Below are 12551 nucleotides of genomic sequence, written 5' to 3'. Positions count from 1 at the left end.
TTTTAACTATAAGTCTGCATGTCAATTCTCAACCTGGCAGACAGTAAGAACACGAGACAGATAGCCCACTGTAAATCTCTGCCCTCCTTGGTGTGATGGATGTTCCCGATCAGACGAAAACTGGAGCAGAGAGAACCAGTTATGTTGTACAGAGTGGAGACTGGAAAAGCTGAAGAGGAAAGGGGAGGGGTGGGGTTTGGGGGGGTTGTGGTGGTGTTTTCCTGCTTGCAGTCTGATCCTAAAACACAGGTGCAGCCTCCATGCAACCCTCTCTGCCTTTGAGCACCCCCCCTCCTCCCTGCTGCAAAGTGTTTGTCCATCTGATCCTCTTTAAATCCTGATTATTATGGATTTGTCTTTTTTCCAACCTGTGATTTACAGAGATGAGGGTCTGCTAAAGGTTATCTGGTGAGGCAGTAGATCTAACAATTGGTGGGTATTTGTTGGAAAAATCTGTGTAGATTCGAACACAAAAACACAAAATACAAAACCCATGTGCAAATGAAATAGCCATTCTGTCCAGTTTTAAATGTCGCCCCTCTTGTGTTGCCAAAAGGTGAAAATAGGGCACATATGACTATCATGGAAATGACATGTGATGCAAGTTAGATGCATTACATGGATTTACTTTCAGTTGCTTTAACATAAACATTGTACAATTTACTGTTTTTCAACCTCAATCTGAGGAGTGCCATCTCCCACAGAGAGAACAACTACTTGTATTAAAAAAAAAAAAAAAAAAAAAAAAAAAAAGGGGGTGTCCACAGCTGAGATTTGGGGCTCCCAGAGGCGTCATGCAGAGCAGATCATTGTCTCCTCACACTTTCTAACTAGCCATTTCACAACATCCAGACAGCAGCAGCAGCAGCAGCAGCAGCTTCGCCCTCAGGGCTTTTCTTTTTCCTCGTCGACCATAACTAACAATTTGGATTCAACGCGCCTATGGGGACAATTACTGGACTTAATGTCTCCTTTCACGACCGACCGATAGTCCAATGAGTTTAGCTGTGGCTGTAGAGATCTAAGCCCCCTCTTTGGGTGCGAGAAGTGTCTTTTTTTCAAATGAATCCAAACTAAAAAAGAAGAAAAAAAAAAAACACTTTCATTTTTACCGAGAAGAAGATCGGTGGACATCATGCACAGATTGGTGGATTTAACACTCAGAAAGCAGCTGAGTGCGTTTGATTTGGGATTACAGTGACACAGAGTTGGGTTTTATTAAGGGGAGATTCTTTAGGAGTCTCTCTCTCTCTCTGTGTGTCTCTGTGTCTCTCTCTCTCTGTCCTCCGGGTTTGTGCAGGACTCCATGCAGCCGCCCAGGTTGGTTCATCTTAAGAGACTTATTTAGAATTTTTAATCAATGTTGCATTTTACGCATGAGTATTGCCAGTTTATGTGTTGCAGAAAGGGGTTTCAAACTCTATTTCTATGTCCTAAAATATGTATATTTTTCAGATGTACAATCAGGAGATTTGCTTGATTTCTGCAATATTAAGAACGTGATGGATTTGCTAGTGTCACTCGAGAATTACGCATAAAAACTGCATTCAATATTTTATAAATATTGAAGTATGTAGCACTATTTAATGCATCACATTGTCAGCATTTATCAGCTACTCCCAACCAGAAATAGCGTTGAGGCTACACTTCTATCTGACATGGAATAAAAAAAAGGATATATCTTCTTCAGGGCAGTGCAACAGGACAAAAACAGATTTACACACTTTTAAATCCCAACTGCATGACAGCGTGTAATTAGTCCAATAAGCGAGCTGTCCATAAAGCTCACATTTAATGACAGGTTCGGTTGTCCTCATAATGCCATGTGCGTTTGTGTCATGATTTGAGGTTTCATATCAGAGCTCATAACAAGCGCCATCTGTTGGAAAAGAGGATCAGTCTGTGACCATCAAGACAGATGCAAATGAAAACTTACATTGCACCATATTCAGTGTATGGAAATGTCAAAACAATGTCAGGTTTGACAGGTGATGTCAGAGCTGAGAAAGCAAACCATTAAACGTGATAAGATAATATACTGGATTTATGGAGATGTGTTATTGTTAAATTATGTCACCTTTAACTGTCACTGCATGTGGAGCACACGGTCTGCCTTATGTGTCTATAGAAATCTCTCTGGAAAGCTGTTTCTTATACATATATTGTCACTTCCCCATGGAAATGTTAAATCCCAGGTAAAACTCATTCAAATAATTAGCAATCAAACAGACTGTTGATTGATCGGACACTAAAACTACATTATCCAAAGGGCAATATATGGCCGCTAGCAAAGGCTCGACGATAAAAGGCTATTGAGGAGAAGAAACCTAACCTCATTTAGATTGGTGGTGCAGTCAAACTGATAAAATGTGCCTTTGTGATGAGAATTAGGGCTGTAGGCTGGCAGCTAATCATTATTTTTCGCTATTGATTGAATCGTTAAGTCTATAAAATGTAAGAAAATTAGGCAGAAATGGCACCACAATTTGTCAGAGCTCAAGATGACGAGTTCATTGCTTCTATATTATAACAAACAGCCCAAAACACAAAGACATTCATTTTTATAGTGATACAAAACGGAGAATATTAGTGAATCCTTGCATTTGCAAAGAAACCAGAGAGTGGTTGGTATTTTTGCAACCAAAATAGTTGTCAATTGACTAATCCATTGATTGACTAAGCATTGACTTGGTAATTAAAATCTGATATTTTGTATATAGAATAAGGAATATATAGGTCCTAACTGAAGAAATAAGTGGTTATCCGTAAACAAAACATCGGTTGTATAATTAGTTTCTCTAGTATAAATTTTAACTTAGCTAATGATTACGTTCATGCACAAGTATCTCTAAATATCTATTATTAAAGACCAAAGCTTACTTGTGACTATTGTGTTGCCAGAAGTGTAATGACTAACAATTAGCTTATTGTTCTTAAAAAGACAATTCAGAAACGAGTAATGGACTGAGATTTCTTAGTCAACCAAGAAACGAATGACCAATAATTGAATACATAAATAAATGAGCAGAGCAAAACATATCATATTTAACAACTTGATAGTACATTATGTACAGACACCATGATTGTTAAGTGGATGCAACAGGTATTAAACCTACAATCTGCACCATCTATTTCCCGGGTGTGATGTGAACAGTCCACTAACATGTGAATCAGTCGCATTTAAAGATATCTGCATAACAGAAGGACAGTTTCATTGCTGTGTCTGCCTGTACATCCACCCTGTCGCTGCAAAAAGCCACAAAACCTTCCACGATTCATCAAAACACATCAGAGAGCAGCTTATACCTTTCAGTTGCAGTGATTCATTTCAGATGTGAATGCATGGCATATTAGAGCTGGGAATCAGTGTGCACAGGGCCACCCTTGTTGAAAACATGTGTAGGCTCGGACCTCATTGTACATGAATGTATCCATCATCCACGAGAGGGACAGCAAGCATTCACAAAGACGTTCACCGTACTATGGAAAAATACTGCGCAGCCAGCCATAATCTGAGTGCGCAGCCAACCTATGTGGTAGTTTTTGGGTGTAAATGGCATTAAAAGACAGCAGTAATGTGTAATTTGTACAAGATAATCAAAGAGGGTGGTATTATGCCTTTTAGAGGAGGGGATCACGGCCTGATCTTTGTGGAAATGTATTCAAAAATCCTTTAAACTAACATGCGTTAAATAGGCCCACTCTATTACAAGTCCTGCATTCTTAGTTTTACTTTAAGTCAAAGCACTCCTTGTGGTACCTTTCTCACTGCTGATGTGTTAACCTGCATATGTTCTGTGGTTATGGCTTTGATTACTTCATGTACTGTTGGGTGGGTTCAACTAAAACAAGGCATTATGGCTTATTCTGCAAGTTAAATAGTTATATGCTGGGAAACTATTAACCATCAGTAAAGAGTACAATGTCCTGTCGAGTGCTGTAGGTGTCATTGAGAACACAACGCTCGTGTTCTTGGAGTTTTTACGGGGAATTTAACAACCAAGGATAAGTTGTCACTATAATATAATTACAGGCATATTTCACAAAGTGGGTTTTTAAATGATGGATGGATTCTAATTGTGCTTTCTTTACTTCCACCCTTTGATATTCAGCTTGATTTGATGTTTTGGCAGTTGAATTCCATTATAACCCTTTAAGTTCCCCACAGTTCCAGTTTCCCCCTTTTTATTTTTATCCCTCACCTAGTTGACAGTATGACTGACACATAGATCTGAAACTATGAGGCAACTAATACATTTGTCAATCAACAGAAAATTGATATGCAGCTATTTTGATAATTGGTTTATCGTTTAAAGAATTTTTGGAGCAAAATGTTCATTTGTTACACTCTGCAAAACATGAAACTTTGATGTTTTTGTATTTAATGTATGTATTTGGGTTGCGGAATGCCGGTTGGATAAAACAGCAAATGTGAATATGTCAGCTTTGGGAAACTGTGATCAAGCTTCACTATCGTCTCACATTTTAAAATATAGACAACATTAATAATCAATAAAATAATAAGCAGATTAAATCGATAATGAAAATAGTTGTTGGTGGCAGGCTTAAGATATATATCGCAAAACAGCTTGTTCTGATTCCATATGTGATGTTTACGCTGAGAGAAATATTGAATCCTAAGACTCCACGTTTTTTGGCATCACCGTTTCATCAAATGGGAACATTCTTGTTGTCTTGTGCATCATTTTGTTCACATTTATCCACCATTCAGTTGGTCAAAATTGGCATCATTAGAAACTGTAGGATCTCCACTAGAACAGAAAATAATGTCATGTGAATTGTGGCTGCACAGTGTCTGTTAATTGACCTACCAGTGGGCCCTGGGGTAGAAAAAGGGGCAACTTACCATGTTAAGTAATGTACTATTATAGTGTTAAAGTGAGTGCTGATATGAAGGGTAAACGCAGATCATTTACAGCTATTTGAGATTGTTTGTATTGTATGTTGTTGTTCTCCACACATGCTCCATGGAGGGATGACACTGTTTTACTTCTCAGGTTTTGACCTCCACAGAGCGGTGATCACTGTGATCTTAACCCACAAATCAGACCTTTCTCATGCGGTAGTTAGTCGTCGTGGAACAAGTCTGCACATTGAGTTGTAATCTGAAACCTGTGGAGGAGGAGGAGGGTTAAGGGGCCGAACAGGCAGCCGTGATTGGTGACTGGCCCTCAGAGGCTGCACCTTCCTCGACACTCCCCAGAAGGAAGATAGATTGCCTGGCTTCTTTCAGCCGTAGGTCCCGTTGAGTCAACTCTCACAAACCCACAACTTCTCACCAGTTTAGTGAAGATCTGACTGGACTTCAGCCCGCTTTTTATGGACTTTTTCTGGGTTCTAACTCTCCTCCTCTGTCCTTCCTTGCTCCGGTCTGACCAGGGAGAGGAGTGAAGTGCGACCCCGAGCTGGATGGATGGTTATGGGGGAAAGAGGAGGACCTTCGGCGCTTGACGTGTGCAGAGTGCTCGCAGTGTTTCTCTCACTCTTCCCCTCCGGTAAGATGCTACTTTTTTTTTTACTTTTGAATTAAAAAAGTGAAAGTTTTCAAGTAAAGCAACTGGCATGTTTTTTTTTAATTTTTTTTTATTTAAGATAAGATAAGATAATCCTTTATTAGTTTTTTTCTTTATTATAAATTTTCAGGCTTACAGCAGCAGAGAGTAAAGTGCACACAAGAGACATAGTAAAGAAAGACAAGATAAAAATAAAAAATAAAAATAAAAAAACAAGTATTATAAATAAGCAATAAAAACAGTAGAAAAACAAAATAACTGAAATATAATATTTACAGACAGAAAAAAACTATTTGAACTATTATTGCATTTATTTGTTTTTTTTTTTATACGGTATAAAGTACCAAAATGTTTTTAAAATGAGTTACATGCAAACTACCTTTTCATCTTGGGCAGCAAAGTTGCCAGGTTGGGGTCACTATTTATCAGCGTGAAAGTGTTGGTAACATTGTAATGGAGCTAGAGTTACATTGTACCATAGACTGTATATGCATGGTTCACCAAAACATGATACGGGTTCTCAAATTGCATATACATATATATATATATATATATATATATATATATATATATATATATATATATATGTGTATATATATATATATGTGTGTATATATATATATATATATATATAAATCAGTTGGAAGTCCATTTAAACTAAATACTAAAATATTTAAAATCTATTGGAATCTAGATTACCGAGATTTCGGCCGAAGTGCCAACGTGCACACGTCTGGATAAGGTTGAAGTTTTGGAAAATATTACAACAACAGGCTTGAAAAGTTAACAACCATGCCAATACAGCGCAACACCTGATATCTGTGTTTTACTGCATTGTATTAGAGAATGATAAAACAAAGTGACAGTGTTCTCGGAGCTGCTGCAGCCCCCAACTTTTGTTTTGTTTGGGGGGGGGTGCACTTTTTCAAACTTTAAGTTATTATTCAGCAGGGAATACCACTTTGAGATGTCTTAATAACTGCCATTAAAACTTTAATAACTTTTTTTTTGTAGAGATGATGGTGGTGGTATTAGGGTTTGAATGTGCCTGTTGCAATGTATATGTCCAAAAATCAACAAAAATAGCACATTTTTCAAAATATTTTTCAAAAGGTTCACTGAACTGTTGCAGTGACAGTGTTGCATTATATAAATCTCCCAAATGTTTGGATTTAAATTGACTAAATATCCTTGTAATTTGAAACTGGGATGATTCCAGTGGGTAACTTTTTGCAGTGGGGACACCTATTTCAGCTCACCTTGCATGTTTGCCAAACCCTTATCAGCTTCCCTCTTAAGTCAAACAACAAAGTGATAATGCACTGATAGTTGAGATCAAGATCAGTTTATTGCCATCTATCAAATGGGTGGTAAATGGAGAGGCGCTGTGGGGGTTGGAGAGAGTGGCGGTTAAACTTTCAGGAGGGATATTGTTTAAAGTGTTACTTCAAAGTGTTGATATGGCTTTCACCCCCTTGAGACACTGGGTGAAACTTCTCACAGCCTATTCAAATAAATTCTTTATTAGTCAAAGGTAATACTAGTCAAACATGGTGTGACAGCAAGGCATTCTTAGAAATGTTTGAAGAACAATGTGTCAAGAGTTGGTCGGATGTGGCGACAACAATCTACGGACAAGCAGCTTTTATCACTAAAGGTGTGGATAAGGATTCCCAACGTTTTACTTTTACATTAACCAAAAGCCAATGAATGTGAAAGGTTGACCAGAGGGATGTTCAGACCTGCGTTTTGTCCACTACTTGCACAAAGACAGTATTTCAAGCTGTTAAAAGATTTGTATACATGTAGGCATCATGTTATTTGTCCTTTTGAAATGCCATACAAACAATCTTTAGCAGCGTTATATAATTGGTCTTTTACTTTTTGTTAGTTTTCTCTAGCATTTAAGTGGTTTTAAAATTTTGAGCGGATGCCAACTAGATAATAGACAAACAAAGTATGCGCCAAAACATAAAAGTAACTACATTGTTATTATTAAAATGTGTTTGATTTGATGTATAGTATTTGACACTGTGGCTTAACCAAAATGGCTGTGTGGGCTTTCATGCTTAATTGGAATTTTTCTTTATTATTCTTGTTTTAGATCCAGTATTATTTTAATCTGTGCCAAGTTTATTTATAGCTTTTTTTTCTCCTGCCTCTTTATCATGTTTCTTATGACATGGTGTCCTCTGGTTTGGTTCTTTTGTTCAAACTGTATATTGTTCCTCCCTCACAGTGAGTCTGCAGTGCAAGATCCTCAAGTGTAATTCGGAATTTTGGGCCTCCACCTCAAACTCTGGACCCGAGGAGGAGTTTTGCACAGCGCTGCGAGCGTACAACAGCTGTGTACGCCGGACCGCACGGACCTGCAGGGGGGACCTGGCGTACCACTCTGCCCAGCATGGCATAGAGGATTTAATGAGCCAACACAACTGCTCCAAGGAGGGGCCGACATCCCAACCACGTGCCCACACTCCTATTCCTCCTCCACCTCCGCCGCTCCTGCCTGACAGCCAGGAGCGCTCAGACGGCCCGGAGGTGTGCCACTATGAGCGCAGTCTTCATCGCAACACAGCGCCGCCAAACTACACCCACTGTGGCTTCTTTGGAGATCCACACCTCCGAACATTTGGTGATGACTTCCAGACATGTAAGGTGGAAGGAGCCTGGCCGCTCATCCACAACAAGTACCTGTCTGTCCAGGTGACCAACACTCCTGTGGTGCCCGGGTCTTTGGCCACCGCCACAAGCAAGGTAGGGATCCTTTCTCTTTGTCCTGTATGCATGTTAATATGGTCTACTAAGTTCAAAAGCATAACTCTGTGGATCAACCATTTTAAGGCTGCATCTAACAAGTGTTTTCATTAATGGACTCATCTTCTGATTGATATCTCCGGTAATCGCTGAATGTCCATCACAATTTCCATGGTGACACTCTCATATTTCCTGTTTTGTCTGACCAACAGTCCAAAACCTCAAAATGTTCAGTTTACTTTCACATAAGACAAAGAAAAGCAATACTTTTTCTCATTTGAGAAGCAATAGATCAAGTAGTTGATTTAGCTCTACAACAAACAGAAACATGTTCAGCAACAGATATTTTAATTAATCATTTAAGTAATTTATGAAGCAAAAGTGACACATTTGCTGTTCTAGCTCCTCCTCTGTTTTATAATAATTTCACATGTGTGAGTTTTTGACTGTTGGTTGGACCAAAAAAAAAAATGCAACTGGAACATTAATGCTGTGGAAAATTGTGAAAGTCTGCATTTATAATATTACCTGATATTTTCTAGGTTAAATATAAAAATAAAACAAAAAATATATTCATATATAATGTATATGATCATTAGTTGCACTTTCTCACGTTGATCTTACATGTTTGTTGCATCAGATCATCTTACTGATCATATTTGAGTTTGTCTGAGTCTCTTCTTTCATGTGGTCTGTTTCTCAGAGCTGCTGCTTCTCTGTCAAACTGTGGACTCTGGTTAGCGTTTGGATGAGGTCTATAATGACAGATAATGAAGACAAACCCAGCTCAATTTCTTAGATTTTGATAAGCTTTATAAATGAAATGTTAGTATTATAACAGCAGTGCTGCATCAAATGTTAACATGAGGCTCCGTTTTCACTTTTCACAGTGGACAGCTCACACATGTTTGGCCTACTTAGAGTGTAGTCCACACTGAGCCCATTAGAAGAAATGTTGTGTCTGCACAGAACTGTAGACCTTCTTTTTTTACATTATATGACATTTTTCTTTCATAGCTAAATCAGCAGTGCATTCCTCATTAGTGTTGTTTTGTTTAATGGTACATGGGTTCGTTGGGATGTATGACCCTATAATGGCCTTCAGTAGAACTTGAGGTTAAAAAAATGAAGTAGGAGTATTGATAGTTTGGCAAATTCACTTAGAGTTGGTCCAGATTTGGCAAAGTTTTGACAGCAATGATTATGGACCTCAGCCACTTTGCAGAGTCTCATAACTGAGGGTATTTAGACTAAGGCATACAGCAAGATACATTTGTCCTTAATTACTTGTTGGTAGAAAGTCTAATTTTCTGCAATTAAGGTTCCTTAATGATACTCTATTAAGCATTTTTTAGCTTTTAAAGTAATTTTTTATAATGCTGTTCTTGGAAGTAAATGAGACAACTTTTTTTTAAATCTTGATTCTGGACAAAGGGAAAACAAGGCAGCAGCCAATGCCACCTGTGCAAACAAGGCCCCTCTGCTAAAAGATCTGCAATAGCAGAGCTCTGTGTTGGTGCATTACTCTCGCTACAGCAAATAAAACTGTCTGGTTATTTCCATCTTCACTCTGATGGAGGGATAATAGAGGCATTTTACTTTTCTTTGTTTTCATTAAAAGCTTTAGAAAGGATCCAGGGAAAATAACAGAAGTTAATGTAGGTGGGAAATGTTACCCGAGGGTTTGGGGGGTATTGAGACAGAACTGGTGCAACAGATGAATTGTCAAGCTAATAGCGTTATCTGTTCACTCCCCCCGCCGTCCTCTGTCACAAGCGAGTAGACATCAGTCCCTCGCTGCTCTGACAAAGGCTCATTGGTGTCCTGATGAAACCAAGCTTGCCGAGTCCTGAGCAGTCTCCCTTAATTAGCTGCAGAGTATATCGCTCTGTCCTGGCCCGACGCCACTCCCTGGAGCATAGTTCTGGGGTTCACAGGCAGGTTTTTCAGCCCGATGAATGGATCGTCTTTGTGTCTGCAAACTGAGGCCTGATTTTACATGGCCGAGACTCGTGTTTTTTGAGGGCGTTTACCTTGGCCTCCCCCATGTTGAGCCAGTGCTGAAATATGACACTTTAGTGGGGTGGATGGCACATATTGCACACACTTGTTCTTAATGCAAATGAATAAGCACTTCCCTTTTTAAAAATCTGATGTTTACATTAAGTGCATTTTACTAGGAATCTGTATGTGACCAGTAAAGTACTGCAACTAATGTCTACATCCTTGCATTTATGAGAAGAGGCAACAACACACATGATCATTTATGCTGAGATTTATTTATTTTTCTCTTCCCCTGCAGCTGACAATCATCTTTAAGAACTTCCAAGAATGTGTGGACCAGAAGATGTACCACGCGGAGACGGATGAGCTGCCGGCTGCGTTTGCAGACGGCTCAAAGAACGGAGGGGATCGGCACGGAGCTAACACTCTGCGTGTGGTGGAGAAGGTTCCTGGGCAGCATGTGGAGATCCAGGCCAAGTACATTGGAACGACCATAGTGGTCCGGCAGGTGGGCCGCTACCTCACCTTTGCCGTGCGGATGCCAGAGGAGGTTGTGAACTCGGTGGAGGAAGGCGATAACCAGGACTTGTACCTGTGTCTTCACGGCTGCCCCGCCAACCAGCGCATCGACTTCAGGAGCTTCAAGGCCCGAGCGGTGGAGGGCCAGGGCGCAGGAAGGACCAGGGGCGGCACGGCGTCACACGGCTTCACCTACCAGTCTGCCAAGGCCAAATGCAAAGAGCGACTCCCGGTGGAGGACCTGTACTTTCAGTCGTGCGTGTTTGACCTCCTCTCCTCTGGAGACATAAACTTCACCATGGCGGCCTACTACGCCTTCGAGGATGTAAAAATGCTCCACTCAAACAACAAGAGATATCACATCTTTGAAAAGGACGCTTTTATGAGTAATGCAGGCCAGAGGGGCAAAGATTTTCTCTCGCTCCTCTTCCTCAACGTCCTTGCTGTCTTACTGTGGATTGAATGTTGCACAGTTCATCTATAGTCGCTTTGCAACAGTATCCTCATGGTGTATCTGTCAGTGAGTGTTAGATACCATCGCTGTGTCGTACATTGGCTCCTCTCTTCAGCTCTGGTTCTGTGACGTGACTGGTCGGTTTCCTTTAGGGTCCTCCCAGCTCTGACTCTCATTTTAGTAGGATTGTCATGTCTTGACTTCAGTCTAATGACAAGACGAGGTCACCGTGCTCCCACCTATCATCACCTGTGTTTAGCTGGTTCATAGGACCGGTCTTTGATGAGAGCAGCGGTGAGAGAGCCCAGCTACTCCAGAGCTCAGGATATCCACCTAGGATTAAATCCCACATTCTCACCGGGCCCGCATGCCTATGGGAAGCCGGACAAGATGATCTTTTGCAGAAAGAAGAGTTTGCTGATCCTCCCTCTCCTGAATCCACTCATTGGTGCCAAGCCAGTGAAGCTCTCCGTGGCTCATGTGGCGAAGCGAGAGGTCCTGACAGGGGCTTTTGTTAACCTAAGGCCAGAAGCTCTATGTTTGATTAGTTTCCAGCTTTGGAAAAGCCTGAGCCATTTTGGAGGAAGCACTCAGCCAAAAGGATGTCAGAGCAGCGTCTCCAGTTGTCTGCTGTGGAGATTAATGGGTCATATTGTAATACAATTTTGTGTGTGTGTGTGTGTGTGTGTGTGTGTGTGTGTGTGTGCGCATTAGTAAAATATGTGTGCAGAACTCAGCATCTGTGGTTAATTTTGTGTGTTTGTGTGTCCAGGAGAAATGTTTCCCATGTCTGTTAAACCCAAAATTTCAGAAATAGAAAACGATGAGGTGCTCCACAATCTGACAATATGGCCTCTATCTGCCAAGTAGGAAATTATAGAAAAGGTATCTCTTTTCAGTGTCATACAGCCTTTCACTCCATTGTTTGGGCTGACATGTTGATCAGACAGTGTTTTGTATTTTACGTCTGTAATGTGAATGTAGCTAAAAAAAAGAAAAGCAAAAGAACAACCTTGGTTAAGGGCACTCATAGCGTTTACAGAATGTAGATCAACCAGTCAAACTTAGACACCTCTTAGATAGCATTTTGTGAATTTAAACTCTCCATTTCAAAGTCTGTGGTGTAGATACTGTTAGTAGCTGTAAAGACTTCACCTCTAGTCAGTTTAGCATTTTATAGACTACCAGTGTGCTGACCTGACTGTTGCTTTGTGCGTAAATGATAAGCATATGTCGGTAGACGTGATTTCATGGCTTAAGTCATTGCCAAAGAACAAGCCCTC

General features: G+C 40.2%; 1 protein-coding gene across 1 annotated transcript; it reads left to right on the top strand.

Annotated features, from left to right (window-relative positions):
• The first annotated feature begins 1306 nt into the window (after nt 1-1306).
• Nucleotides 1307-11298, top strand: rgma (repulsive guidance molecule BMP co-receptor a). Its single transcript, XM_054620265.1, has 4 exons — nt 1307-1320; nt 5401-5516; nt 7774-8291; nt 10594-11298. The coding sequence occupies exons 1-4, from the start codon at nt 1307-1309 to the stop codon at nt 11296-11298; spliced, it is 1353 nt and encodes a 450-aa protein (XP_054476240.1).
• The last annotated feature ends 1253 nt before the right edge of the window (nt 11299-12551 follow it).

Source organism: Anoplopoma fimbria, chromosome 19 (assembly GCF_027596085.1).
Source record: "Anoplopoma fimbria isolate UVic2021 breed Golden Eagle Sablefish chromosome 19, Afim_UVic_2022, whole genome shotgun sequence".
Lineage (NCBI taxonomy): Eukaryota > Metazoa > Chordata > Actinopteri > Perciformes > Anoplopomatidae > Anoplopoma > Anoplopoma fimbria.
The sequence above is the reverse complement of the archived record's forward strand: the minus strand, read 5'-3'. Positions and strand labels throughout refer to the sequence as shown.

What these genes read in the sequence shown, in the direction of transcription:
- rgma (XM_054620265.1), top strand. An exon ending in TCTCTCACTCTTCCCCTCCG is followed by an intron (nt 5,517 to 7,773) that starts GTAAGATGCTAC and finishes CCTCCCTCACAG; the next exon opens with TGAGTCTGCAGTGCAAGATC. An exon ending in TGGCCACCGCCACAAGCAAG is followed by an intron (nt 8,292 to 10,593) that starts GTAGGGATCCTT and finishes CTTCCCCTGCAG; the next exon opens with CTGACAATCATCTTTAAGAA.